The sequence below is a fragment of the Falco rusticolus genome, chromosome 4, assembly GCF_015220075.1.
Source record: "Falco rusticolus isolate bFalRus1 chromosome 4, bFalRus1.pri, whole genome shotgun sequence".
NCBI lineage: Eukaryota > Metazoa > Chordata > Aves > Falconiformes > Falconidae > Falco > Falco rusticolus.
This window is the reverse complement of record NC_051190.1, coordinates 26355017-26380816: the sequence shown is the minus strand read 5'-3', so window position 1 is coordinate 26380816 and position 25800 is coordinate 26355017. Positions and strand designations below refer to the sequence as shown.

The 25800-nt window shown below is 58.5% G+C and overlaps 3 protein-coding genes across 5 annotated transcripts; 1 reads left to right on the top strand and 2 right to left on the bottom strand.

Moving 5' to 3' along the window:
• Positions 1-1704: 1704 nt before the first annotated feature.
• On the bottom strand, positions 1705-5215 carry MSRB1 (methionine sulfoxide reductase B1). The gene is made up of 4 exons (XM_037386449.1): positions 5108-5215; positions 4438-4580; positions 3659-3773; positions 1705-3078 (listed from the first exon to the last, which is right to left on the bottom strand). Exons 1-4 carry the CDS (start codon positions 5160-5162, stop codon positions 3047-3049), a joined length of 345 nt encoding a protein of 114 aa, XP_037242346.1. The 5' UTR covers positions 5163-5215; the 3' UTR covers positions 1705-3046.
• Positions 5216-5762: 547 nt separating this feature from the next.
• LOC119146469 (testis-expressed protein 2-like) lies at positions 5763-16857 on the top strand. 2 transcript variants are annotated; one of them, XM_037384173.1, is made up of 13 exons: positions 5766-6137; positions 9231-9398; positions 10929-11848; positions 12004-12204; positions 12294-12597; positions 12910-13127; positions 13347-13493; positions 13597-13696; positions 13861-13993; positions 14103-14240; positions 14494-14706; positions 15024-15144; positions 15859-16857. In XM_037384173.1, the coding sequence occupies exons 3-13, from the start codon at positions 10946-10948 to the stop codon at positions 15982-15984; spliced, it is 2604 nt and encodes an 867-aa protein (XP_037240070.1). In that variant the 5' UTR covers positions 5766-6137; positions 9231-9398; positions 10929-10945; the 3' UTR covers positions 15985-16857. The 2 variants fall into 2 exon arrangements, with proteins under 2 accessions (XP_037240069.1, XP_037240070.1); XM_037384172.1 differs by lacking the exon at positions 15859-16857 and having other exon boundaries at positions 5763-6137; positions 14494-15144.
• A 126-nt stretch (positions 16858-16983) lies between these two features.
• On the bottom strand, positions 16984-25794 carry RPL3L (ribosomal protein L3 like). 2 transcript variants are annotated; one of them, XM_037384176.1, is made up of 10 exons: positions 25058-25794; positions 24256-24448; positions 23469-23637; positions 22447-22582; positions 21102-21288; positions 20387-20547; positions 19998-20099; positions 19270-19365; positions 18650-18769; positions 16984-17110 (listed from the first exon to the last, which is right to left on the bottom strand). In XM_037384176.1, exons 2-10 carry the CDS (start codon positions 24293-24295, stop codon positions 17054-17056), a joined length of 1068 nt encoding a protein of 355 aa, XP_037240073.1. In that variant the 5' UTR covers positions 24296-24448; positions 25058-25794; the 3' UTR covers positions 16984-17053. The 2 variants fall into 2 exon arrangements, with proteins under 2 accessions (XP_037240073.1, XP_037240072.1); XM_037384175.1 differs by having other exon boundaries at positions 25306-25794.
• Between the last annotated feature and the right edge of the window lie 6 nt (positions 25795-25800).

Genomic DNA, 25800 nt, shown 5'->3' with positions numbered 1-25800 from the left:
CGTTGGCCTGGTAACGTAATTCAATTTCTGTCATTAAACCCGTGTCACTGATACGGGGCCGCTTTTGCTCAACTAAGCAAAATCCTCTTATTAAGCCAGAATTGTCATTATTGTAATAATAAAGTAAGGACGAACGGCAGCAGGGAGGGACTGGCTGCAGCCCAGCGGAGTCGACGGGGATGCCTGGTGCTGCAGAGCAGGTTTCCTCCCACCCTGAGCACCCACAGTGCCCGGGGAAGGACGAGCGACCCTGCGGTGCCAGGGGTGCTCAGCGGAGCTGGGAAGGGGCAGGGATGAGATCTGCTCTGCAGGGTCACATCCTGGGTCCTCAGCACCAGGCACTGCCTGGAGCCATCCAGCTTCAGGTCTTTAATACCCCTGCCAAAATCCCGGCTCCGGATGATTTCCAGGAACACGTCCCATCCCTATTTAAACCATCCTGAGGTTTTTCGGCTCCGGGTGATTTCCTTTCTCGTTGCTGCACGGGTGGATGCCCAGCAAGGCGCGGCCACTGCCATGCCCACACCAGCAGCATCCTTCCCTCCCTGCAGCGCCGGGAAAGGGCTGGGAAAAGCACGTGCACCCTCCCGTGCCTGCATCCACGAACTGCAAGGCAGCGTGGCCGGGTCCCCCGTGGCGCCCGGTGCTGGGCAGCCCACCATTGGGGGGAATCACCACGGTCCCCTCACCGCTGCCACCCCTGAGGAGGTTTCCATCCACTGCAGCATCTCAGGGGACACCACCCCAAAGCACCTTCTCCTTGCCAGGGCCACCGGCGAGGGGCAGGCGGTGTCCCAGGGACGGATGGATGGATGCTCTGGGGTGGGAAGCAAAGGGGCAGCTCCTGGCCCTGGGGCTCACCTGGAGGTCACTGGATCCGGGGCAAAAGCAGCAGATCAGAGGATTAATCGGTTGAAAAGCAGCTTGAACCTTCAGGCTGGAACCTGATTAGTAATTAGAGCTGGAGGTTGGCCCGCACAGGGAAGGTGGCAAGGGTGACAGCGTGGGGCACAAGCCAGCACCGGGGTGGGAGGGAGATGTGGTGCCAGCACAGGAGCTCCTTGCAGGAGGGATCTGGAGTCAGGCAAAGCCCAGCGCAAGTCTCCAGCCTCCACGAACCCCAGTATCCAACTCTGGTGGGGTAAGAGACCCTTGCGAAGCACAGAGGGTTGTAGCTTCCAGTCCTGCAGGCAGTTTTGTGCAGGGAAACTAGTGAGGCACTGCTAAAACTCAGGTTCTTCTGCCCAGCAAATCCTGCCAGCCCAGAAGGTACCAAGAACACGCTATGAAGCATGCTAAAACCAGCTACAGTTGGGCAAAAATGCTAACTGGAGAGAACAGGAAACCTTCCCCCATTAAATTTCTGACCCCAGGAATGTCTGAGGGCCTCCAGTGCATCAACATCCTCCTTTCACACAGCAAAACCTGGGGTAACATTAACAGATACAGGATCTGTTCACAGATCACACACACCGGCCCAGGCTAACCCTTTGGGTTGCCAGACCATGGTGGGTGCATGACAGCATGTCCACACCTTGGGTCTGCAGCTGGAGACAGACTGCAGATGCAACCTGCTCCCAGCCTCCTGGCCAGGGCTCTGTGCCCGCCTCGCACGCATCCCACCACCGGCACTGCCTCCCCATCCCTGCGACCAACACCGGGCAAACCCAGCAGAGCAGGAATCCCACGGCAGACACACCAGGGTACCATCACCAGTGCTTTTTAAAAGAGATTATTTCTCCAACACAGTGAATCAGTGCTTCATTTTCAGTATTGGAACAGGTACAAGAGCAGCAGTGAGCTTCAGGTAACAAGCCGGCACATTGCACTTTTTATCGGTGCCCTCCCAACAGCAGGACTGAGGCAAAATGCACATAGAAAAAAGCCTCTAACGTGCCCCTGAGCGCAGCTGCCCCATGACAGCACCAGCAGTGCAGCCCCCCAAACCACCCACGTGTTCCACCAGAGCTGCACCTCCGCACCCAGGGGTCAGCACAAGGGTCTGTGGTCTTCAAAAAACCTTGTGTATTGGTTTCAGAGGAGGATTTGACCTCTGGGACAGGGAGGGAAGGCAACGAATCAGATGCTGAATTAAGGAGAAATCAGCGTCGCAGCCCTTCCAAGCAGAGAGGGAAGGAAGACGTGATTCCTAAAGCCTGAGTTGTGCAAAGTGCAGCCCATGAGCCCGATTCTGGCCTCCCCTGCACAAGGGTACAGCAAGGAAGAACCATTAGTGCTGCTGGAGTCTGTAGCACAGTGATACATCTGGTGTAAGGCCAAGCCAGAATCAAGCCCAGAGGACAGGGGACATCTAGAACCGCCTCTACTGTGTGCAAAATGTGTAAAGGGTAAATACCTGTGTGCTATCTAGCGAGATCGTAAAATCATCTTTGCCCTAGCACCCTGGAAGGGTTTATATAGGGCAATTCATACCATGATCGCAGCCCAGAATAGCAGCAGGGATTAACCCAGACTCTGACCTCGGCTAATCCAGCACTGCTCCCTGCAAGTGCCAGCAGAGCGACCCTAGATCACCTCGGTGCCACATCAGCACTGGGCCCCTCCTGGCTGTGTATCTGCAGAGTGTCCTGCCCTGGCTGAAGGCAGCAGCCAACCCACCCCAGAGCCCAGCAGAGGCACGACTGCAGGCGCACAGGCTGCTTTTAACAGCCAGAACCAAAAGGACTTGGCAGTAGGTGCTGCCAGTAGAGGCGAGGATGCTGGGGAGAACAGAGGGGCTAAGGGTGGGTAAATGCAGAGCTGCAGCCTTTGCATCACCCCAATTCGTGTGGAACACCCTCAGGCACAGGTCATACAACCTGCCAGCCGGCAAGCACAGAGCTTCAGCAGCTCCATTTTCCCCTCGCCTCTCCCGTTGCTCCCCCCAGAACCCCAAATCGCAGCAGCCCCAAGAGGGAACCGGGCCAGGGACACCAGAAGCTTCTTTGGAGTTCCTCTTGCTTGTGGTGCCCCCTTGACTGCTGATGCACGCCGAGGTGTGAATGCAGGATCAGCCCAAGAGCAGCGTGTCAGTAGAGCAGCTCGCTTACTTCTCCGTCAGGTTCCTGCCTGTTTTGCCTGAGAGAGGGAGTCAAAATCAGGACTTGTGCTTCTTGCTCCAGAGCCATCAGCCCCTTCTATATGGTTATTTCGCTATGCACCGCTCACATCTCACAGCCATTGCAGTCCAACCAGCGGAACAGCAAGTGTGGCCAGAGTGCTGCCCCAAACTTGGCTTCCCAAAGCCTTTTTCTGACTTGGGGGAAGTCAAGAGCAGGATAACCACAGCAGCAAGAAGCCCTGCCCTTCCCCCCAGCCCCACTCCCAGCTGACGGCCCAGGGAGCGAGCCAGCGAACGCCCCCAGCCCCATCTGGGCCAGGCAGGAGCTCCCTGCCCTCGCTTTGCACCCCCAGCAGAACCCCCCCAGCGCTCAGCTGCCCCGCAGGCACGCAGAGACCTGCGGCCGCATCCAGGCGCTCCGGCACACATGGTGAGAAGCCAGGGAGCCCCTGCCGAGCTGGCAGCTGAGCAGGCTGATGCACGGAGAGTTATTTAGGATACAACGGCAGCGCAGGGCAGGCGGCATGGCCTGGCTGTCCGCCGCTTCTCCAAAAATAATTATGTGGGCTGAAACAGCTGCCAAACAGCAGCCTGTACCTTTCGGGAGGAACTTCAGCGAGCTGCTGAATATTCAGAAGCGGGACTGGCCCCTCTTTGGCCCATCGTTGAGGAATTCGTGGCCGAGCCCGTTGCCACACTTGCCGCAAGACACCTGGAAATGCAAGGAGAGGGTTCGAGAGCAAGCAGCCTTTCTCCGGCAGCTCAGCACCACGGAGCCGCTCGCTCATCCCCTGCCCTGCAGCGGGACTGGGGGGACAATTGGGAAAAAGGTAAAACTCGTGGGTTCAGAACAATTTACAAATGGAAAGAAAATAAAATGTAACAACAACAATTACAGTGAAAAAGGAGAAGAATAAAATCCAAAAGGAAAAAATTTGACAAATAAGTGATGCATGATACAATTGCTCACCCCCCAGCCTGCTGCCCAGGCAGCTGTTGGCCCCCCCAGCCAACTCCCCCTGGTTTTTATATTCAGGATAACGTCCTGTGGTACGGGATATCCCTTTGGCTAGCTCAGGTCAGCTGTCCTGGCTGTCCCCCCCAATTTCTTGTGCCCCTCCAGCCTTTGCACTGGCAGGGCCCAAGAAATTGAAAAGTCCTTGACTTATAAACACTATTTACCGACAAACAAAACATCGGTATGGGATCGACATTACTCTCATCCTAAATCCAAAGCACAGCATCGTGCTAGCTGCGGGAAAGAAAATGAGCTCTATCCCAGCCGAAACCAGGGCACAGGCTCACGAAGAAAAGCCTGTGGAGTTTGAGGGGGTCGGTTTTTCTTGGCTGCTTCTCAAAGGTTTCAGAATCGTCACCTTCAGAGCCCCCGGGCGCTCCTCGTACTTGGCCACGCTGTCCTCGCGGATGGTCTGGGTGAAGGCCGGCCACGGGGACGAGTGCTCGTACTTGGCGTGGCTGGAGAACAGCTCGTGGCCGCACATGGCGCAGACGTAGATGCCTGGGGAGGGGAAGGGTCAGCATGGGGCAGCCCCCGGCCCCTCAGCTCCTGGCAGCGTGGCACAGGATCGGGGCAGCCGGGGGGACACACATATGTCAGCAGGGTGACAAGGGACACCCAGACTGGACTTTGCCTGCGTGGGCCCCTGCCAGCTGCTGCTGCCAGACCCCGGGCCAGGCTGGGCAGTGGGAGCTCTTGGGGCGCGGGGTGGGACCACATCCCCTACAGGGCTCACCTACAGCCCAGCCCCGCAGGGCACGGTCCCTATAGGGACCCCCACCCCAGCCCCAACTCTATAATCAGGATCCCACTCTCCCCATGAGAGGGATCCCCAAACAAGGACCGTGGCGCTGGGACCCCCAGCCCGGTCCCCACGAGTGGAGGATGCCCCATAGTGCAAGCCCCCTCCCCAGCCCCCCCCCCCGCCGCGGGGAATTCAGCCATTTCGGGGACCGCGCCCCACACGCCCCACGGCGGGGATCCCGCAGCCGCACGGGTGCCCCCCCAGCGCCCCCGGCCCCGCTCACCCGGCTGGAAATGGTCCTTGAACACCTCGCTCCCCAGGAACGAGCAGAACGACATGGCTGCGCCCGCCGCCCGTCCCGGTTCCGCTCGGCTCGGCCCGGCCCGGCCCGGCCCCGCCCCGCCCCGCCCCCCGGGCCCGGGCCCGCCCCCTGGCCCGTCGCAGCACCGCCCCGCGGCCGGCAGGGGGCGCTGTGGGGCAGGCGGTACCGGGCGGGGCTCCCGGTACCGGGGGGCGGTCCGGTACCGGGGACAGGCGGGGGGTCCGGTACCAAGGAGGGGGTCCCGGCACGAGGAGGATGTGCCAGTATCGGTGGGGGTTCCGGTACTGGGGGAGGGGTCCGGTACCGGGGGTGGTCCCGGGCCGGGGGGCAGGGTCCCGGCAGAGGGAGGGATGTCCCGATCCCGTTGGGGGTACCGGTACCCATGGGGGAGGGTGCCGGTACCGGATGGGGGGGTCCCGCACGGGGGGGTGTTCCCGGCACGGGGCGGGATTCCCGGTACCGGGGGGTCCCGCTCCGCCCCGTGCCTCCCCCCCGCTATGGGAAATCCCCGGGCCGGGCCCCGCAGCCCCGGCGAAGGCCGCCCGGGGGAGGAGGGGGCGACGGGGGCAGGCCGGCGGGGTGCGGGGCTGCGCGGGGGGGGGGGGCGGGGCGGGGCGGAGCGGGGACCCGGCGCGGTCCTGCGGATGCTCCGCCAGCGCCGGCGGGAGCGGGGCGAGCTCCAGCGCGGCACCGGCCACCCGCACCCGGCACCGGGACGGACCCTCCGCCTCCAGCACCGGCTCTCCGCCACCGGCACCGGTCCTTGGGCCCCGGCCGGCCTCCTTCCGCGCCCGCACCGGCTTTTCTTCCCCGGCACAGGGTCCGGTCCGCCCCCGGCACCGGGACGGACCCTCCCGTCATCCCCCCCCGCCGCTAGAACCGGTTCTCCCCCGGCACCAGGACCAGCCCGCCCCCCTGGCGGCACCGGCACTGCTCCTCCGGCAGCAGCACCGACCCTTCCCGGCTCACCGGGACCTCCCGCCTGTGCCAGGTACCGGCGCTGCGGCAGCGGGGACCCGCGGGGAGGGGGCCGGGGCAGCCGCAGCCCCCCCAGCAGCGCTGCTGGGGCGGGCGATGGAGTCTGGGCAGCTCTTGGGGTGCAGCGGGGGCTCGCCCAGCACGCACACCCCAGGGGCTCGGTGGATGGGCTGCAGGCGCGGGGACCACCCATCCCACTACCCCAGGGGTGCAGAACCAGGGTCACCCGTGGGGACCCCTCCACGGAGGGCAGCGCGGGTGGGGGGTGTCTGAGCTGTGTGCCTTCGTGGGGTGCGTTGGGGTCCCCGAGGAGGAGGAGGCAGCAGCCCGGCATGTGGCGAGGTAAGGGCTTTGAAGGTGAACCTTAGCGGGCTCCGTGAAGGGGTGAGCTGCATGTGGCTTCCTTTTCCTTCCCAAAAACCAGGCACCACGAGTCCCTTCTTCCTTAGTTTTATCTGAGGGGACCCTTGGATGGGTCCTCATCCAGCGGGCTCCCGTGGAATTTGCACCTTCTCGGTGCAAGAGCGAAAACGCCTGCACCCTTCGGACGGAGGCCAGGGGCTGTCCGGAGCAGCCAGCCCCGCTGCCGGAGCCCTACGGTCCGCAGCAAAGCCCTGGCCCCGTCCCCACGCCTTGATGCCGACGGACGTGCCCGCCAGCCACGAGCTCGCCCCAGAGCTGTGCCCGGCGTGGAGCCCCCAGCGTGGACCCCCAGTGTAGAACCCCGGCGTGGGGCCAGTGCTGGTGGTGCTCCTGCCCGCTGGGTGCTGACAGCGTGAATTAGGTCAGGCTTTCATCTCGGGGCAGGCTGAGCTCCCCGCTTCAGCCCCGGGGATTGATGACCCGTGGCAGGCGGGGGGGGGGGAGGACAGGGCTCCTGCTGCAGCACCGTGGGGTGCCGGGGAGCCGAGGACACGCTGTGGCACCGTGCAGAGAACGGGTGACGTGCTGTTTTGAAAGCGCCTCCCTTGATGACCCACCGCGATCAGATGAGCGGGAAAGGCTCCAGATAGACTCCAGGGCTGCACACACCTTTGGGGCACGGATTTTCAGGCGGTGGAAGGAGCCACGGCGGCCGCCAGGAGCCTGAGCAGCATCATCCACCCAGACATTTACTGCTAACCAGAATTCAGAAGGTGAAGCTGTGCCCGTGCTAATGAAGTAGATGGGCGAAGCAGCTGGGTCCTTCCCCAGGGCTGCATCCTGCTGAAAGCGGGTCTGAGAGCTCTCCTGTGAGCTGCAAGGGCCATGCCACGAGGGATGCGAAGGTCTCAGGAAGACGGGCAGAAGATGGGGATGGCTGAGACATGGGGGTGAAGCAAAATCCATAGCAGAGGCAGGGCTGAGCTCAAGCCCTGGGAGAGCACAGGGTGCTGGGGAGGCTTTGGCAGTGGCTCACTGGAGGACCGGCGTGGGTGCTGGGGCTGGGCGCTGAGGCCGGCTGGCTCTGAGCATCCCAGCAGGCACAGCCACCCCCGGAGCCATTTGCGTAGTGCCAAAGCCTGCTCCTCACTCCCCCAGCAGCATGAAATCTGCCCCAGCATCCACCAGTAAGCCCCCCAAGCAGGAGCGATGTGATGTGGAAGCGGGAGCTGGGATCCCACGCTGCCCTACCCGTTGCCTGAAGTTATGTCTTGAGACTGCAGTGAGACTTCCCTCCCAGCCCCGCGCTCCTTAATCACAGGATAATGCAGAGAGCTCTCCAGTCACAGCGCTAATAACCACAGCAATTTGGTTTCTGCAGCGGTATATTGTGGAAATAATTAGATGAGGGATTTCCAGCTCGTTTGGCTGAGTGATGAAAGCCTGCTCTCCACCCAGGCAGAGCTGTGCCACCATCCCTGCCAGCAGCGCCAGCCCTCCGCCCCAGCCACCGGCATCTCTAATTAACTGGAGAGGGCTGCTGGAAATTAATTTTTCAATTAACTCTCCTTGATTTCACAACAAAAGCAAACACCGGTCGGGCAGCGCCCACCTGGGAGCGAGCAGCGCAGGGCACTGACGGGGCAGACCCCAGTGTGGGGAAACTCCTTCCAAGGGGGCTGTAGGTGTTGCACCCTGGCATGAGCTAATGCTGGGGAGCACCACACCATGCTGTGCCGTGCTGTGCCGTGCCATGCCGTGGAGGGTCTTGATGCCTTTGGCATGAAAAGGGAGTGTGCTGGGGGGCAGATGCTTGAAGACACTAGCCCGGCCTGGGCTGCAGCTTGTCTCTGTGTCAGGTCAAGTCCAAGCCCTGAATATGAACCAGAGCTGAGTGCAAGGAGCAGGAATTCAGAGCCTGGGTCCAGCAGAGAGGTTTGCTGATGTTCACGGCTTCGGCGTTTCCAAGAGCAACGAGGAGGGGCAGCCGGCATTAGGGACCTTGCAGCCCAGCCCAGCTGGGTCACAGCTCTCGAGGTTCTGATGAGATGTGACCTTCCCAGGCAGGGTGTCCCAAGCACGGCTCCTCAAAGGGACATCCCACATGGCACTGATCCCTTCTGGGTGCCACTGGGGCTGGGCTCGCAAAACTCCGCAAGGCAGGTGGTGTGCGGAGGCTGTGGGGAGCATCCCCTGAGAGCTGTTGGTCATCCCCATTGCTCTGTCACCCAGCCGTGCCCACCCAGCTACCCCCCAGCACTTGATGGAAATACTTGCAAGGACCTTCCTCTTCAATTTATCCCATAAATAGCAAAAAGATTCCCCTGCCCTGCATGCCCCGTAGTCACAGGCTGGGGGGGGAACTCTGGGCTGGAAGGTGGGTTAGTGCTGGCACCGAGGAGCCGGCTCTGGGGGCAGCTTTGGGCTCGGTATTTGCCCTCTGAAGCCTGAGCCAGCAGCGAAACCTTCACTGGGGCTGCCCATGTGGACCCTCCACCTTGGGGTGCTGGCGGTCCAGCCATGGTCCCAGCGGGGTCCATCCCTGGTGCTCCCCACCCCCCCAGGCACCCACGCTCCCCAGCGGTGGCTGCGTTTCAGCAGTGTATCTATAGCCCCCGCTGTACTTGACGTCCCTGCCAGATGAAAACTCCCATACAAGCCCAGGCTATTATTATCTCTGTCTTCCACCGTGCTAATGGTCTCTCAGGAAACAGTCATCTTCTTTTTTTTTTTTTTTTTTTAGCATTTAAAGCCCACGAATGCTGGAGTGGTGGTATGGAAAAAGCAGGCATGGTGGAGCCAAGCACTGAGCCCTCGCCGAGCACAGGGGAGCCGGCATCCCCCTGACCCAGTGGACACAGGGAGCCGTGGCTGGGCAGGACCAGCCGAGGACCAGCCCCGGGGCTTTCTGGTAGGCACTGCTGAGGGCTGGGGATGGCAATGGGCAGTACAGGGAATACTGGGGATGGCTGTGGCATGGGGCCACTGAGAAACCCACATGATGAGGAGCAAGTGAGGTCCCTCTGCCCCCCACCTGCCATGCTTGGGTGGGAGGACTACAGGGTCCCGTGGCATCGGGGAAGGGGTCCCTTCTCAGGTCCATCTCTCCCACTCATTTCCCTCTCCTTGATCCCCATTTTGCTGTCCCGGTGCTTTGCCTGGTGCCTTGGACGGCTCCATCTGCCAGGAGTGCCAGCAGTGCCGGCAGCCCTGCCATCGGATGGATGATGCCAGCCCCACAGCCAGGGTTTCTGTTGGGTGCTGGGTATCGCCGGGGTAATCACCCAGGGATTATTTGGGGTTAACAAGTGGCTCCTGTAAAGCAAAAGCCTCGAAACGTGAGATTATATAAACAGCACTGGAGGCAGCTGCAGCACAGCCTGTAATTAATTCGTGGCAGTAAAGTGCTTTGAAGATCCAAGGCGACGTGGATGCCGGGTGTAAGGCAGCCCGAGGGACAGCACCCACCAGCAGCAGGGTCCTGCTCAGCTCCAGCTCCCCTGTGACAGTGTCCCCGCTCCTGCTGAAGGGATGCTGCGAGGGGAAGAGGCGGGGGGTTGAGCTCGAGCACCCCATGAGCCTGCTGGGTGCTGGGCTCAGCCCTGCGATGGCCCTGCAGAGCCCATCCTGCAGCATCCATCCTCCCTCCCAAAATCACGGAGGGCGCACAGCCAGGAGCAGGCTCAGCCCTGTTGCTTTGGCCGGGGTGCAGCAATGGAGGGACCACAGTGGCTGGTGGGGATGGGACAAGACATTGCCACATCCTGGAACACCCTCAGGGCTATGGAAGCTTTGTTAGGAAAACTTTTGTGCCCCTCCAGTAAAAATAGGGATTACCGATTCCATGGTTCCAGAGCATCCTCATGCTGAATTGGGGCTGCAGCTTGGGCTTGCTTCGTTCCAGGTTCATGCAGTGCATCAAGCAAGGGCCAAACCTCCATCGCTTAAGCAAGAAACATTTCGAGGAGTCAGAGTCCTGCCCGCTGTCCTTGCATCCCTCCTCACAGTGCCCATGCTTGCACTGCGACCAGCGTTAATGTCCTCGTGAGGGACGATCCCCCTTGTTTTGCTGCAGACTCATGGCTCCAGGGTCTCAGAGGCCCCATTGCTAATTGCCTGGCTGCGGTTTATCTTCATTATACAAGCGGTTCCCCGCACGTTATCATTGAGCTCATCTCACTGTGGTGCCTTCTGCATCCCATCCCTGCCATGAAGCGTAGGGAGAGCCACGTGCCTCCCATGCGCTGGCAGCTCCATGGCCCCAAGAGTATCCCAAAATAGGCTGGAAGGCTGCCAGCCCGCGGTGACGGGGTCCCCGGGGTCCCCCCCTCCTGCTTGGTGGCTCATGGCAATGCTGCTGGGGAAGGCAGGACCGTGGCAGGGACACGCTGTGCCTTGAGGCAGCAGGGAGCTGAGCTGCTTTCTCCCATTCTCTTGGCAGCACCATCACCGTTGGCAATGCGAGCGATGGCAGACCAGGCTGCAGTGGCGGCGGACGCCTCTCCAACGCTGGCACCGTCCCCAGGCTCCCCTCAGCATGGGGACACCGATGGGCTCACAATCCAGCCCACCAGCTCCAGGGAGGACGGCGGTGGCCAGGACGGCTGTGGGCTTGTTTTCACAGTGGATGGGGACACAAAGCCTGTCCCCTCACCCCAGCCCGGGGGGATGCTCCTGGCTGACGTCCCGCGGGCCCCCCAGCCCCGGCTGAGCCCAGCCAAGTCCCGCACGGCCCCATCCTCCCCCAGCGTCTCCCCGTCGGAGAGCCGTGCCGCCTTGCTCCGGCTGCGGGAGGCCAGGCTGGAGGACACCAAGAGGCGGCTGTCGGAGGCCATGCAGGAGCCCCTCAGCCGGCTCAGCCGGCTCATGGCCGAGGAGAGCAGCCCCGTGCCCCGCGCGAAGGCCAGCACCGGGGCGCAGGAGGTGGGGGGCAGCCCTGGGCCGGCGGGGGGCCGTGGGGCTTGGGGACGCCGGGCACGGGACTGGAGCCCCTGGGAGCCCACCCTGAACTGCCGCTATGAGATCTGCTCCTACGGGGACGTGATCCAGGTGGTGGAAGTGGCGCAGCAGGATGCAGAGCCCCAGCCGCCCCTTCCCGAGGAGCTGCCACCGGCGCGGCCAGGGGGCACGGTGCCGGGCAGAGCTCTCGCCTCCATCGCACTCCTCGCCTACGGCTACTTTGTCCTGCCGCTGCCGCCCTACGCCGCCGGCCTCTGCCTGGGACTCCTCTGTGGGCTGGTGCTGGGCTTCCTCGCTGTCCTCGTCCTCCTGCCGAAGCCTCTGCCGGCACCACGGGCACCACGGGACCACCCGCGCCCCAAGCTGCTCCCGGGGGAGCCGTGGGAAACCCACCGCCTCCAGGTAGGAAGGAGGTCCGGGATGGGGTGCTGGGGGGCAGCTGGGGGGGAGCCCAGGGTTGGGATGCAGCGTCAGGGGGGTGCCCAGCCCGCGGCAGGGGCAGGCTGCCACCCATGTGGCACAGTGGGAAGCAGCTGGGTCCCTTTCCCCACACCTAGGGCTGGATGAACCAGCTGCACACCTATGACCCTGAGGTTTTCCACCCCTCGCTCACGCACTCTGTGCTTGCCATGCTGGATGGAGCCACCCTCAAGCTCTCCTACCCCAAGAGCAACATCCCGCGCCGTGCCACCTTCGAGGAGGAAATCCTCGAGGCCGTCTTCATCAGCCACCGCTGCTACGACCTGACTGATGCCAAGGTAAGCCTGGTGATGCCAAGGACCCTTCCGTGGGGACCCCTGACATCCCACGCCTTGGCCCATCCTCACCGCTGCTCTCGGTGTTGCAGGTCTTCCTCTGCCCCCCCAGCTTGGCCCGAAAGCGGACGTGGAACAAGAAGTACCCCATCTGCATCCTCCTCCCTGACCCAGCGGAGGTGGAGTGCCGGAGCAGCGAGGAGCACAACTTGGAGCTGCAGAAGGATGAAGGGACAAAGAAGACGCTGGTGCCAGGGCAGGATGTCCCGGGGGACTGCAGAGAGAGGTGCCTGTACCTCTTTGGGCGGACGGGGAGGGAGAAGGAGGAGTGGTACCAGCACCTCGTGCAAGCCTCCCGTGGGACACCCAGCAGCAGCCGTGGTGAAGCCAGGGCAGGTGAGAAGCATCATGGTCTCTGCTCTGTGCCGGGACTGATCCGGGGTGGGAGCCGCGTGTGTGCCGGGAGGACAAGCCCTTGGTAGAGAGCAGTGAGCATGGGGGGCCACGAAGGAGCCCAGAGCGTAGCCAAGAGCATTTGCAGCAGCAGGGAGAGCCCAGAGGATCCCTTGCCAGAACAGGGTGGGTGGCATGTCCTTGGCACCAGAGATGGGCAGCCTGTCACCACGTGTGCATCACGGCACATCACCACACCCGCATCGTGGCCAGGCAGCACATCACCCTGACCTACTCGTGTCCCCGTGCCCCCAGGTGTGGGACCGGCTCTGCAGAGCAGCGGCAGCAGCAGTGGAGGGAGCGCTGAGGACATCCCCTCCACTCTCCCACCCAAAGACCTGGCAGGAAGCATCCGACAGAAGATTTTCCTGGATTACAGCACCTACATGGCCCGATTCGTGCCAGCGCAGGTGGAGGGCAGCCCGGACCAGAGCCCCTCTCACAGAGCACTGGGCAGCCCCACACCCATAAAGGTGAGTGGGACAAATCCAGCATTGGGAGAAGGACACAAGTGCTAAGTGGAGGCTGAAGGACCCGTGCGCAGCCACTTCCAGTCCTGTGGTTCATTTCCTCCCTCCCGGCACCACAGTTTGAGCAGCCCAGCCGTGGTACAGGGGAGCTCCTGGCCAGTGGGTCCCACCCCTCGTGGGGCCACCTCACGCCAGGGGCTCATGGCTTCTGTCCCTCCGCAGCACGGGGAGGACATGGCCGGGCGCAGCAAGGTGTGCATGGCCTGGATGAACGCGCTAGTGGGGCGCATCTTCTGGGACTTCCTCCGGGAGCAGTACTGGGCTGAGCTAGTGTCCAGCAAGATCCAGAAGAAGTTGAGCAAGATCAAGGTGAGAGGCAGGAGCATCACAGCACCCCAGGGAGTCTCATCCCCAAGATCCCACAGTGGGTGCCAGGCTGCAGTGACCATCCCCGTGTGGTTTCCCCCATCAGCTCCCATATTTCATGAACGAGCTGACACTGACGGAGCTGGACATGGGCACATCCATCCCCTCAGTCCTCAGCGCCTCCAGCCCCACCATCAATGAGCGAGGTAAGAGCCCCCGTAGAGCAGCGGGGACCCCAGGGCTGGCTCCATGGCAGTTGTTACCGAGGTGCCAGCCCAGTCCCCGAAGCAGGGAGGTTTTGGCAGGCACATGAGCAGCCCTCGGCCCCTGTGGTGCTGACAGTGGCTCACCCCATCCCTCTCCCCGGCAGGGCTCTGGGTGGACATGGAGGTCACCTACAGCGGCTCGTTGCAGATGACGCTTGAGACGAAGATGAACCTCTGCAAGCTGGGGAAGGAGAGTGCTGCAGAGGAGAGCAGCCCCGCAGAGGCAGGCAGAGAGGGGTAAGGAGACTGTGCATGGCTGGGTTTCATCCTCCTCTTCCTCTTGCCTGAGTGAGGCAAGAGGGTGCTGGCCCCAAGGCACCCCTGTGATGCTCCTCGCGTCTCACAGGGCCAGGCCACGGCTGATCCTGCTGGCAGACAGTGACGCCGAGTCATCCAGCGCTGGCTCCTCCGATGAGGAAGACATCGCCACTGCAGAACAGGCGGGAGCCCTGGGGGAGCGGGTCCTGCCGCCTGGCACCGAGGGGTAAGGGCTGGTTCGGGGTCCGCACCACGGTGGGCTTGGGGAGATGCTAGGGAGGCACGGTGCTATGCCAGCACAGTGGCGCGTGGCCGGTGTCCCCAGGAAGGCACACGCAGGCACCCCAGCACATCACGGCAGCCTCTCACAGGGGGCTCCTGTCCCTGCGGGGTGCTGTGGCAGATGGCTGGCGGACACTGAAAGCCACCACAGCGCTGGGTCTCACCCTGCTGCTGAGCTGTGGCTCCTCTCACTTTAGCCACGTCAGCGGCAACAGCACAAGCCGGAAGATCTTGCGCTTTGTGGATAAGATCGCCAAGTCCAAGTACTTCCAGAAGGCCACTGAAAATGAGTTCATCAAAAAGAAGATCGAGGAGGTTTCCAACACACCGCTGCTGCTGACGGTGGAGGTGCAGGAGCTGGCAGGCACCTTGGCTGTGAACATACCACCACCACCAACAGACCGTGTCTGGTACCAGCTCTCCTTCCTCCCACACGGGGACACACACACATCCTCCTTCCCGCTCCCCTTGCTCCCTACAGCTCGGCCAAGGAGCCAGCTCAGGGGCTTTGGGTTCCTCCGTGTGCACCAGCAAGCCAGGGCTGTTCTCCCAGAGGGACTCACAGACCTCAGGCTCATTTCTCCTCGTCTCCACAGAGAGCTCCCCCTGCAACCCAGCCGCCTCCTCCCAGGAGGCAGGTCCCTAAAACCCAGCAGAGCAGGGCTACGTGGGCTGTGCCACATATTTGGGATGTGATGCTTTCTGCCTCTTTCCTTTCCCCTTGCAGGTACAGCTTCCGAGTCCCACCCCAGCTGGAGCTGAAGGTGCGCCCAAAGCTGGGCGAGCGGGAGGTGACATTCCTCCATGTCACTGAGTGGATCGAGAAGAAGCTGCAGCATGAATTTCAGGTGCCTGGTCTGTTAAAGGGCTCAGCAAACCCTGCTAAGTGTGGGCATTGCTGCAATCAGGGATAAACAGACCTCACTTTGGGCCAGGGATCTCTCTACCAAAAGCCAACATCTGATCTGGTCTGTCCAGCTTTGGACAGTCAAGAAACACAACCTAAGTAACCAGCTGCAGGGGCTGGTGCTCTGAGCACTAGAGCGCTTGAGAAGTGGCTTCCTCCCAGCACGTGCAGCCCTGCCTCAAGTCGGGGGGGGATTAGGAGTGTCAGCAGGCCCCAGGCAGAACCTCCCCCCGCCAAGGGCTGAATTCACCCATCCGTTTTGGTTTTGGGACGTTTGGGAGATTTACCATCACAAGGTACTCGCTGGTTTGTTTTCAGCCTCTCACCTTTGAGACCTCTGGTCAAAGAGCAGAAATGTCCCCGCAGATATTTGGGTACCCCAATCCCCCCAGAGCCACCCATGTGAATGGCTTCGAAGTGCTGGTCCCTGCGCTTGGCCATGACCACCCTCGAAGCCATACAGGTCAGCAGGGCAAAGAAAAACTGCTCCTGCTTGTCCCCACCCTGAGGCATCCAGAGCTGGAAATCTCTAGGGCCAGGCACAGTCAGCTGCTGCGGAGGGGATGGGAGCCCAGGACCTTCTGTTCACAGCCCCAGTCTCTAAGTTTTACATCCTCAAAACCACTTACATGTTATTCTGGATCCCTCTTTTCAGAAAATTTTGGTGATGCCGAACATGGATGATCTCATCATTCCCATCATGCGCTCTGGCTTGGATCTTCAGCCACCCGCTGCGGAACTGCCCGGGGTCCCACCCGCCAAGGGAGAGAAGAGGCTCTGAAGCGCAGCCCCAGGGGGAAGGCAGAGACCCTGCGAGAGCTCAGGGACCTCGCTGGGACATGGGGCCAGCCTGGGCCCCGCCACTGACCGCAGCCGGGGCTATGCCATGGGCTCTGAGCTTCTCGGTTCATCTCATCCTCAGCACATTTGTAGATGAGCCTCCTCCTTAAAAACCGCAAGCACACGTTCAGAGCAGAACCAGACATGGGGCAAGGGGTTTGCTGGAGACCCAAGAACTTCGTGCACCTCCTCCCAGGCTCCCAGGACTCCTGGCCAAGGGGGCAGCTCTGCACCAGCGGAGGGCTGGGCTTTCCACTGTCTGGTTCCCAAAGAGGGTGCAGGACGCCCAGACCGGTTCTGCACTGAAGGAGTTGTTGTCACCGCTGATCCAAGACATCACAGCTCCAAAACGCATCATACCCTCCCTGCAGGCAGCTGGACTGCAAGGAAAACAGGGGTGGGGAACGGGTCCAAAATCTGAATAAACCCATCACTGCCCGGTCTGACCTAGCAGCCATCTTATTGTACCCAAGTTCCCCACCTGCTGAGGATGCCAGCTGCCAGGATCGTGGGGCTTTCTGCAGGGAGAAGTCCACCAGCCGTATTTTCAGCTCAGCCAAAGGCGTACCTGGGGGTGCACGTGTGAGCAGAGAGATGGGCAGTGAGCCTGGGAGGGGGCAGGTAATGGGGAGGCCCTGTATTCCCAGTGGAAACTGGGGCTGAAGTGCCGGTACCTGCTCTGCTTCCCTCTGGAAGAGAGGAAGGACAGTCTTCATCGTGGTCTGGGTGAATGCAGGCAGTGGGAAAAAATTCACCAGGCAAAGAAAAGGGAGGATCCAGAGGACAGAGCAGACACCTGGGCATCCCAGTTAGTCCCCATCCATACAGGCCAGTCCCAAGCGCTAATTGTCCCATCCCTACCTGCTGAGGCGCCTTGAGGACACGCTGTTGCCCACCGGCAGCACCGAATACAGGCAAGATGCCCCCCCAGATGGAAGACAGGGAGCAGGCATGGCTTGTAGCCCCTTTATTGAAAGTGCCCAGATAGGTAGCCTTGCATGTCTCAGTCCTCACAGCTCCTCCTGCACACTTGGCTTCCCTTTCACCAAGTGCTTCTTCTGAGGGCCCTGCAAGAGAGCAGAGAGGAGAGCGCTCAGCGTTAGTAGCAGATAAACCTGGTCTGCAAGGCTGCGTCTGAGCTGCAGGGAGCAGAAATGCAGCTCTGGCCACTTTCTGCTGTGCAAGGCAGCTCCTGGTCTCTGCGCCCCAGCTGGGAGCTCTGTGCGTTCACCAGCCCGCCCTGGGACCTGCCCAGCCCTGCAGGGACCAGGAGCAGAACATCACTGCTCTTGCACCAGGGGTTTGTTTCTCTGGACACCACAAAACCAGCCACAGAGCACCAATGAGTGACCTGCTGCGAGCCAGGTGGGCTGGCCTGCAGTCAGGGGACATGGAGGGGAGCAGTAATTGTGCTGATGAATGCTTCCAGGAGCCCACCGTGGTAGAGCAGCTGCTGTATGAGCCCTGGAGGAGGCAAGGCCTCCCACAACCAAAGGCACAGCTTCTCATCAGCTAATAACTGAGCCTGAGGGGTTTCCACCAGCTAAGAAATGGGGTTGTCCCAAAACAAATAAATCCTACGGGAGCAGATGGCAAGAATTACTTATGTGCCTCTACTTCCAGCCAAATGTAAAGTTTTACCAGAGTATACGTGCAGGAAACTCTCACCCCACGGTGGAAAATGGCAAAGAAAACAGCTGCAACCACGTAAAACCACCTCCTGTCACTCCGATCCCTGTCACAGCTACTCAGGACTTGCAGTGACAGCAAGAGCAAAACACAGAACAAGCTCCTAACACTGAGATGAAGGAAATCAGCTTAACCTCTAAAAAGCTCTGCAAAGACACTGCACAGCCAATCTCCCTTCCCAGGGAGATTGCCAGGAGGCTTAGCCAGTTTCACATGGGAGTTTTAGCTAACAGGCCAGATCTAGGCACATTTTACGTCTGCGTGGCATCCAGGCAGTTGTTTTCTTTCGTTTCTGCTAGCTGAAGGGCTGCCTTACTTAACGCTTCCTCAATTTCACATTCAGACTTACGCACCAGCCTGGTGTAGGTTGCAAAACTATTTGAGAAACTCTGCTTGTTTTGGATTTATTAATACTTCTTTTTTTTTTTTTTCCCCTGGATTTAAGAAAAATATACTGCTTGGCCCCTTTGAAAGCTTCCTGACAAGAGAATCACAAATCTGTGTCTGAATTTGACCCAACCTTTTCCTCTTAAGAACATTAAAGTTATAAATCATTCCAAACAAATCAAAGAAGCACACAATTACGGGTGAAAGGGACCATATGTCCAATGCAGTGCCTGCCAAGTCAACTGCTTGTTTAAAACATCCCGTGGTGAATGGAAACTGGTTGACCATATGGTATATTATTTGCTAGTTGGGTTGTCTTGGATCACTCACACAACCATCATGTTCTTCCTTAGCATAATATCTGTTGTGTGAATTGAATTCATGCCTGTCTTTTATGCAAGACAGTCCCGATCATTCATTTGGCTGTTGTTGTATCGAGAAGCAGATGCTTGGTTGGAGTCAATCAGTTGCATTTAGCCTCAGCTGCAAGCGTGGCCTGGGAGCTGGAGCCAGCACAAAGTATAACTCACCATGAAAGCCCGCTTCTCCTGAGCTGTCTGGAAGCAGCCATGGCCAAACTTGGAAGTAGTATCAATAAATTTGAGTTCAATGGCTTCCTGAGCCCGGCGGCTTGTATGCACCAGAAGGGACTGGAAAAGAACAGTCACAATGCATCAGGCTTATCATTACAGAAAATCTGGACATCTGCTCTGATGGAAGCAGGGTTGAAATATCCTAGTTGCACCTATTAGACAAATACCTCCACAAAAATATGTCCTCTCAGAGAAACAGCCTAGTGCTCATGTGGCAGGTGATGCCTTGGATTGCAGAGCAGCTGCGAAACAAGCCTGCTCTTCACTTAGCGTTTCATTTCCTCACAACCTGCCTATGGCCAAGGTTTCCATTTCTGGCCTTGCATCACAGCCCTCAAAGGCTTGCAGCTTCTGTCTCCAGAGAGAGCCCATCCAAATGCACACTGCCACAAACCACCTAGCACCACACTCATGTGCCACATGCCCTCTGCAACGCAGAGTCAAGGACCGGACCAGTCTCCCTGCCCAGCATTTGGAGGCAGCAGCATTCTTCACGGGGCGAATCTGTTCAAAGAGAGCTACAGACTGTCCCTCCCCAGTGCCAGCTGCACTCTCACCTTACGGAGGGTGAGCACACGCTTCTTTGTGCCCACGACGCAGCCTTTCAGCATGAGGAAGTCGTTGTTGACCTCCCCATAGTGAGGAAAGCCACCCTGCGGGGAGAGACAGAGAGAGGGTTGGCAGAAAAGCTGGATGGGAGCAGACGCATCCACAAGTGGCATTTTCTACGGAAGAAGGTAGTGAGTGACAGTCGTTCCAGCTAACAACACCCTGCACCTTTCAGGTCGCCTGCTTAGGACCGCCACAGCATGACAGCCACACTGACTGCATGATCCCAGCTAAGGAACACCCCGTAAAAGCTGGCAACCAGTAACCCTGCTTCCTTCTCTGGAGGGATGTGGGTGAATAGAGAGCAGAGCTGGCTAGACTCCTGAGTTAACAGTTTTTAATAAGCAAAAGTGAATTTTTAAACCAAGTAATGTTTATCTGTTAAGTATCAGATTTTTTATATAATTTAGACTTCTTTTTCTTTTTAAACAAAGTTCACAGTTTCTGCCCAAGTTATCAACTGAAAGTTAAATGTCTGGGTCTACCAATGGGCCTAAAAAAACACCTCACAGAGATGGTTTTCCATGTCCACGAGGAAAGGATTAACTGCATTTCTTTCAGTGAATTTCCTTCAAACCATTTCCTATGCAGCTGTCACCAGCCAGTGAATTACTTTCTTGGCCTGGATTCCTGCAGCCAGGGCCAGTCACAGCGCTGTTACCCCCTCAGCCCTTACCAGAGGCGTAATGGTCTTCTCCGTGACATCGTAGTGTGTCGAGGCATTGTTCTTCACCACTTTGCCATCCTCCACATGGATCCCATGGCCAATGCGGTAAATCTAGGAACAGAAAGGAAATGGAGACGGCGACTTTCCTGCCCCCTCACTGAGGGATGTCATAGGGATGACGTGGTGTTCACCAAGATGTGCCCACCCCCTGCGATGTGTCCCCTGAGCAGGGAAAAAGCACCGAGTAAGCCACGGAGAGCAAGAGCACTACAGATCCCTAGGGAAACATCTGAGAGGCTGGGGGAACAGAGGCCACCGTACAAAGGGTGGTGACAGCACAAGAGGAAGGAAGGCAGGAAGGTGCAGCAGTGCTCTGAGGGAGCCCATCTGGGCCATACCTTCTTGTTGAGCTCCGTGCGGTGGTGGTAGCCCTTCTGGCCAGCCCGAGCAATGGAGTAGCCAACCCGGGCTGGGTGCCAGGCTCCGATGCAGGCAACTTTGCGCAAGCCCTTGTGCGTCTTCCTGGGGAGCTTCTTGGTGTGCCAACGGCTTGTCACCCCTGGAAGTGTGAACGGACAGGGCGGTGAGAACACCGGGGAGATTCAGGGCTGGCGTCTGAGTGCTGAAGAGGGGAGAGTCTCATCATTCTGCAGTTCTCAGAATACACTGTGTTGGAAGGAGACCAAGAGCTGTCACCACCGTGAGAGGCCAGTGCACAGAACTGTTCTCACTTCCCATGGATCTAATCAGACTGTGATATGTTCCTGCTGAGCACATCCACGCACACACACACAGAAACACCCACACCTCCACACACGTGGGGTTTGTGAGAAGTCCAATGGCTATACGTACTCACGGTGCCTCTGAGCCTCCCGGGAGGACTCTGGACACAGAAGACAACATGGCCTTTACTGAAATCAAGGAAACTAAGCTCTGCTACAATGGAACTGTGTGTCATGACTGAGATCCAGAGGCTCTTTGCTACCCTCTGTGTAATGAATTGGTGGGTTCTCAGCAGGGCTAACACTCCCCTGCCCCAGCGCTCTCGTATGGGCAGTGCCACATGAGAAAGACAGAAACCAAGCCCCTGGCAAGGGTCTCCTCGCTCTGTACCTTTCATCCCATGCCCCTTGGTCACGCCAATGACATCAATCATCTCATTCTGGCTGAAGACATTGTGCACAGAGACCTGCTTCTCCAGCCTCTCACGAACCCAGTCAACCTTTTCAGCCACTGTCCCACCATTCAGCTGGATCTCCATCACGTGGGCCTTCTTCTGCCGCAGTGGGAGCAGCTTCATCTGCATTAGACAGGGCGTTAGGGCAAAATGTAGCCCCTTGCCCCACAGACATGAACAGGCAAGCAGGGCTGCATCACTCACAATTTGTGAGGGGCATAGTGGGTGAGCAGAGCCAGCTCTTCACCACCCCTCTCTACCATGCTGTCAACCCCTTTCATATCAGGCAGCCACCTGGGTCAGCAGGTCTATATATTTGGGACCTCTTGGAGCCAACTCCTTGTCCTTGAGCCCAACCACCCCATCTCCCAGTGCTCCCATTCCAGGCAGGAGCTGATGCACACCCTCTCTCCAGGGAGAGCACAGGAACAGACCAGCCTACCCCAAGAGTTAAGCACAGTAGCAACAGCCATGGTAAAAATCCCAGAGGAGCCCATCACCAGGGCACCGTCTGAGGCTGGACACTGCAACCAGCCAAGACGCAGCTCTGGCTCCACACCAGAGTCAGCACCTCTCCTTTGGTCGTGCTCCACCTCTGCTTCCAGACTGAGCAGTTATTTCTAGTTCCCATCAAGAGATGCCTCCAATCCCTCCCAGTCCCAGCTCCCTCCGCAAAGCCCCTGCTAAATAGCCACAGCAGGACCTTGAGGTTCTGTGCCAGACACAACTGAAGCCTTAAGCAAGCTTAGCTCTGCCCCAGACTCCAAAGCAGCTGTTAACTCCAGGGATCAGCATGAAAATGGGCCCAGTGTATCCAGCAATCAGCATCCAGCAAAACTGTGCCTGCCCATGGGTTATTTTTGCCCAAAACATTTGACACCAGTTGCTAATTTGAGGTGATCATGGGGCCTAAAGGTCCCTCGCTGACACAGGGCTCACCACCTGCTGAGGCTCTGCACAATGTCCACTCTCCTCCATGGAGTGTGTGGGCTTCCTGGCATGCCTGAGCCACAGCTCCCTGCAGCAATTCTGTAGCAGGGAGCTCTGCTGAGTCCAGCTCAAAGCGACAGGGTTGGTGTCAGGAGGTAGCTGGAAAGGTCAGCCAGCACCTCCCATTGCCTGCACGCCCTGTCCCACACCCTCTGACTGGCATCTGCCTGCTCAGTCTCCTATGACCCCACCAAGACACCCCCACGATCCCAGCTCCCAGCCCTCACCACATGCCCGAGCTGAGGAAGTCCCTCAGCCCCCCTTGTCCACCCCCCCAGGTAAGGCTCTGACCTGTGTGTGCACAATCACACGAATGACCTTGCAGTACTTTTTCATAGCTGCAAAATCCTTCTCCAGCTGCTTTTTGCCATCCTCATCCTGCCATTTTTTGCAGTACTTGGTGAACGCCTTCTTCTTGCTTTTGTGCCTAAAAAAGAAAAAAAAGCGTTTAACATCCAGCAGAGCTGAACAGTGAAGTGTTTCTGCACCTTGCTGTGCCCTGACACAGCACAGCGTAGGGGGACATCACCTTGCCAGGCACTTCCCTGGAGGGACAAGGTACCTGTGGATACCTGAACCTCACCTCACTGTCAGGGCCACGACACAGGGCTTTGAGGTGGGAAGAGGAAAGTGAATAATGAGCTGTGGAAAGGGCTGGTAATTCAAACCTTTTTGCATGAGGAATCCAGTTGTCTCCCACTGACTGGCTCAGTGCCATCAAAATACAAGCGCAAAATCGGAGCTAAGTGGAGAAAGGAGAAAACAGCCTCTGACAGAGATCAGAGGCATGTGGTGGGTGGATCTCAATGGCACTTTCACAGGAGACATGATTCCTACAGTTATGAAATTCACATTTCCATTTTCCTCTCTGCTGGTGGGGTTTGGGGTGTTGATGTTTAGAAGGACCAGGGGTCACATTCTGCATCAATTTTCCCTCTGACAAATCTGGTTTTACTCCATTCTTTGGTGCCTCAGCTCAAATGTTCCAGTTTAATGGAGAGTTGATGAACCTGACCTACACAAAGGAAAACAAACCTGCAGCACCCGCTGCCATATGATATTGTGGAGAGCTAACTTAGTTCAACTATTGGAATAAATTTACATATGCATATGCTGGTTCCCAGCATCAAGCTGTTTGCAGTATCTCTGTGCATGACTAAATAAATAGCAGTTTCACTCCACCCCAGAGCCAGCTGCCAGCAGCTGAGCTGTTTGTAATGGCTGGGCATCTCAGAGAGCCTGTGGGAAAGACCTGCGAGGGACTCCTCACATGCAGTGCCCCAGGGACCCTCCCCAGCCACGGAGGCACGTACCAGTTCTTGTAGAAGCGCCGCCGGCACTCATCGCTGATGTGCTCAGCAAAAACAGTCTTGAAATTCCTCAAGCCCTTTGGTGTTTCTACATACCCCACGACTCCCACCACCACCATTGGGGGGGTCTCAACGATTGTCACAGCCTCTACCTCCTCCCTCTTGGAGACCTCTGCAAGACAGCGAAGGGAAATGCTCTAGGATCAGATCATTCCATGGTGCCGTGGTGACCCACACCATTACAGCGAGCGAGCAATGTGCTAGGGGAAGGCCACGCTCTGGTCCCACAGCCAACCTCAGCCGTTCCATCTCCCACCCGCTGGAGGACCACACAGGGTTCCATTCCACTGAACAGGTTAGAGTCCGTGGCCCAGGACACTTGAACCCCCTTCCCCAGGTTGGGGGAAGCAGTACGTTGGATGGTTCTTGCCCTGGAGTTTGGCTCTGACCCTGTGGATGTCCCAGAGGCTAACATTATAAACTTCCCAGCAGGATGCTTCAAGCCCAGGATTGCTAAGGCAGTTACTCTTCAAGGTCCTTCTGCCAGCAGGATCCAACAAACCACCAGTCACCATATCACTGCGGGGACTTCCCAGGGACCCCCAAACACAGCTCACGCTGGCCATGAGGTGGCCTTTGGCCATGCAAGATCTGGATGGCATTACAGGAGAGAGCCTGGCAGCTATGTGCTCCACCACCCACTCCCAGGAGCAGCCCTGCCCACCAACAAGCCTGTCCCCTTGTTTCCCCTCATGGATATGGCTCCCTTCCTTCTTCAGTCAAGCCTTACTGAGCCCAGGCCTGTGCACCTCCCGCACAACGTGTGTCATGCCAGCTTTGTAGCCCAGGAAAGCTGTCAGGTGGACTGGTTTGCTGGGATCATCCTTAGGCCATGTCTTCACCTTCCCTCGGTGGCGACGGCTTCTCTTATGGGGGAGAAAGCCCAGGTGGCCATGCCTGGGAGCAGAGAACTTGCGGTGGGACTGTGGAGAGGAAGAACAATGAAGATCAGCTTCACTTTCAAGTCCTAGAAGATGCCGGGACACAAAGCACAACAGGAAATCTCCCCTTCAACATCAGTGAATGCTGGAGGGATTCTGGGCTCTTCCTCAATTCCAACACAATAAAAGAACTCATGAAGAATGGGATTTTGTTCGAGCTTCCTTCATGTGCAAGGAAGAATTTAGGAAGTTCCTAGACAAATGATACCAGTTAAATAAAAAAACCACTTGAACATGGTCTCCCTCCTTCTGTTTGAGAACTTTGAAGGAGAAATACATTCTTTAATAGGTCTGCCCTTCTGTGATGTTAATTATAATGACTTATTCTGTATTCTGCAGCACCAAAAGGGCCCGCTCAGAATTCATGGGCCTCGTGTCGTCAAGGCAAACGGCACCAAACAAGCACAGCTAACGATCAGAAAAAATGGGAAAGGATGCCCAAAGGAATCTGTAATAAGAACATGTACAGGTTGAATATACACCTTGAAAACCAAATTAGAAGAGCTAAATATATAAACCCCCATTGCAAGGTCATGCTGAGCCAGACAGAGAGAAAGCAACAGCACTTTAGAGACACGGACAAGTTCTCACACAATTGGCTCCAAGGCAGGGGAACGGGCCAGCACAAGCAGCGCAGGGTTAGTTCCGCATCCACTGCAGCTCCCTCCTTACGAAGAGCAGTCCGGCACCGGGCTGCACGCTCCACCAAGCTGATTTTCCAGCCCAAGCGGAACTATGTGGGGTTCGAGCCCGGTCCAGCCGCACCAGTGGCACCAGTAAGCCAGCCCTGCTCGGTTCCTGTCACACACTCCCCAGACAGCGGTGCCAGCTTTACAAACCATGGGACGGCTTCAGCCCGGCTCGGCAGCAGGAGGCGGCTGTGGCAAGGGCCCCTCCAGCCGAACACTTAAGATGGTTCTCGGTCTGAAGACACAAATTTAGCTACTAACTTCACCCGCTGCTATATTCCTCTCATGCTCCGCCAGGCTGGCAGGTTAGACATAGCAGATGCGGCATGATAAAGGTCAGTTGCCAGTGTCTCAGTTTACACATCTCCCTCCTAAACAACTTGAACGTGGATGGCAGCAATTAGCTCAGCTTCCTAATGAGGCACCGCGCACCCAGAGCGGCCCAGGCCCATGCCGGGCGCCCCCAGCTCGGTGCAGCCGGCTGCGCTGGATAGGGACAGACTAAAACCCCTCTGTAAGCCCAGGTAAGAAAACAGACGGTGTGATGCTGGTGATACTGGCGATTCCGACCGGAGAAGAGGCGGAGGCAGCGGGTGGGGCCCCTGCGCTGCCGCGGCCTGAGCCCGCCGGGCCCGGCCCTGCCCC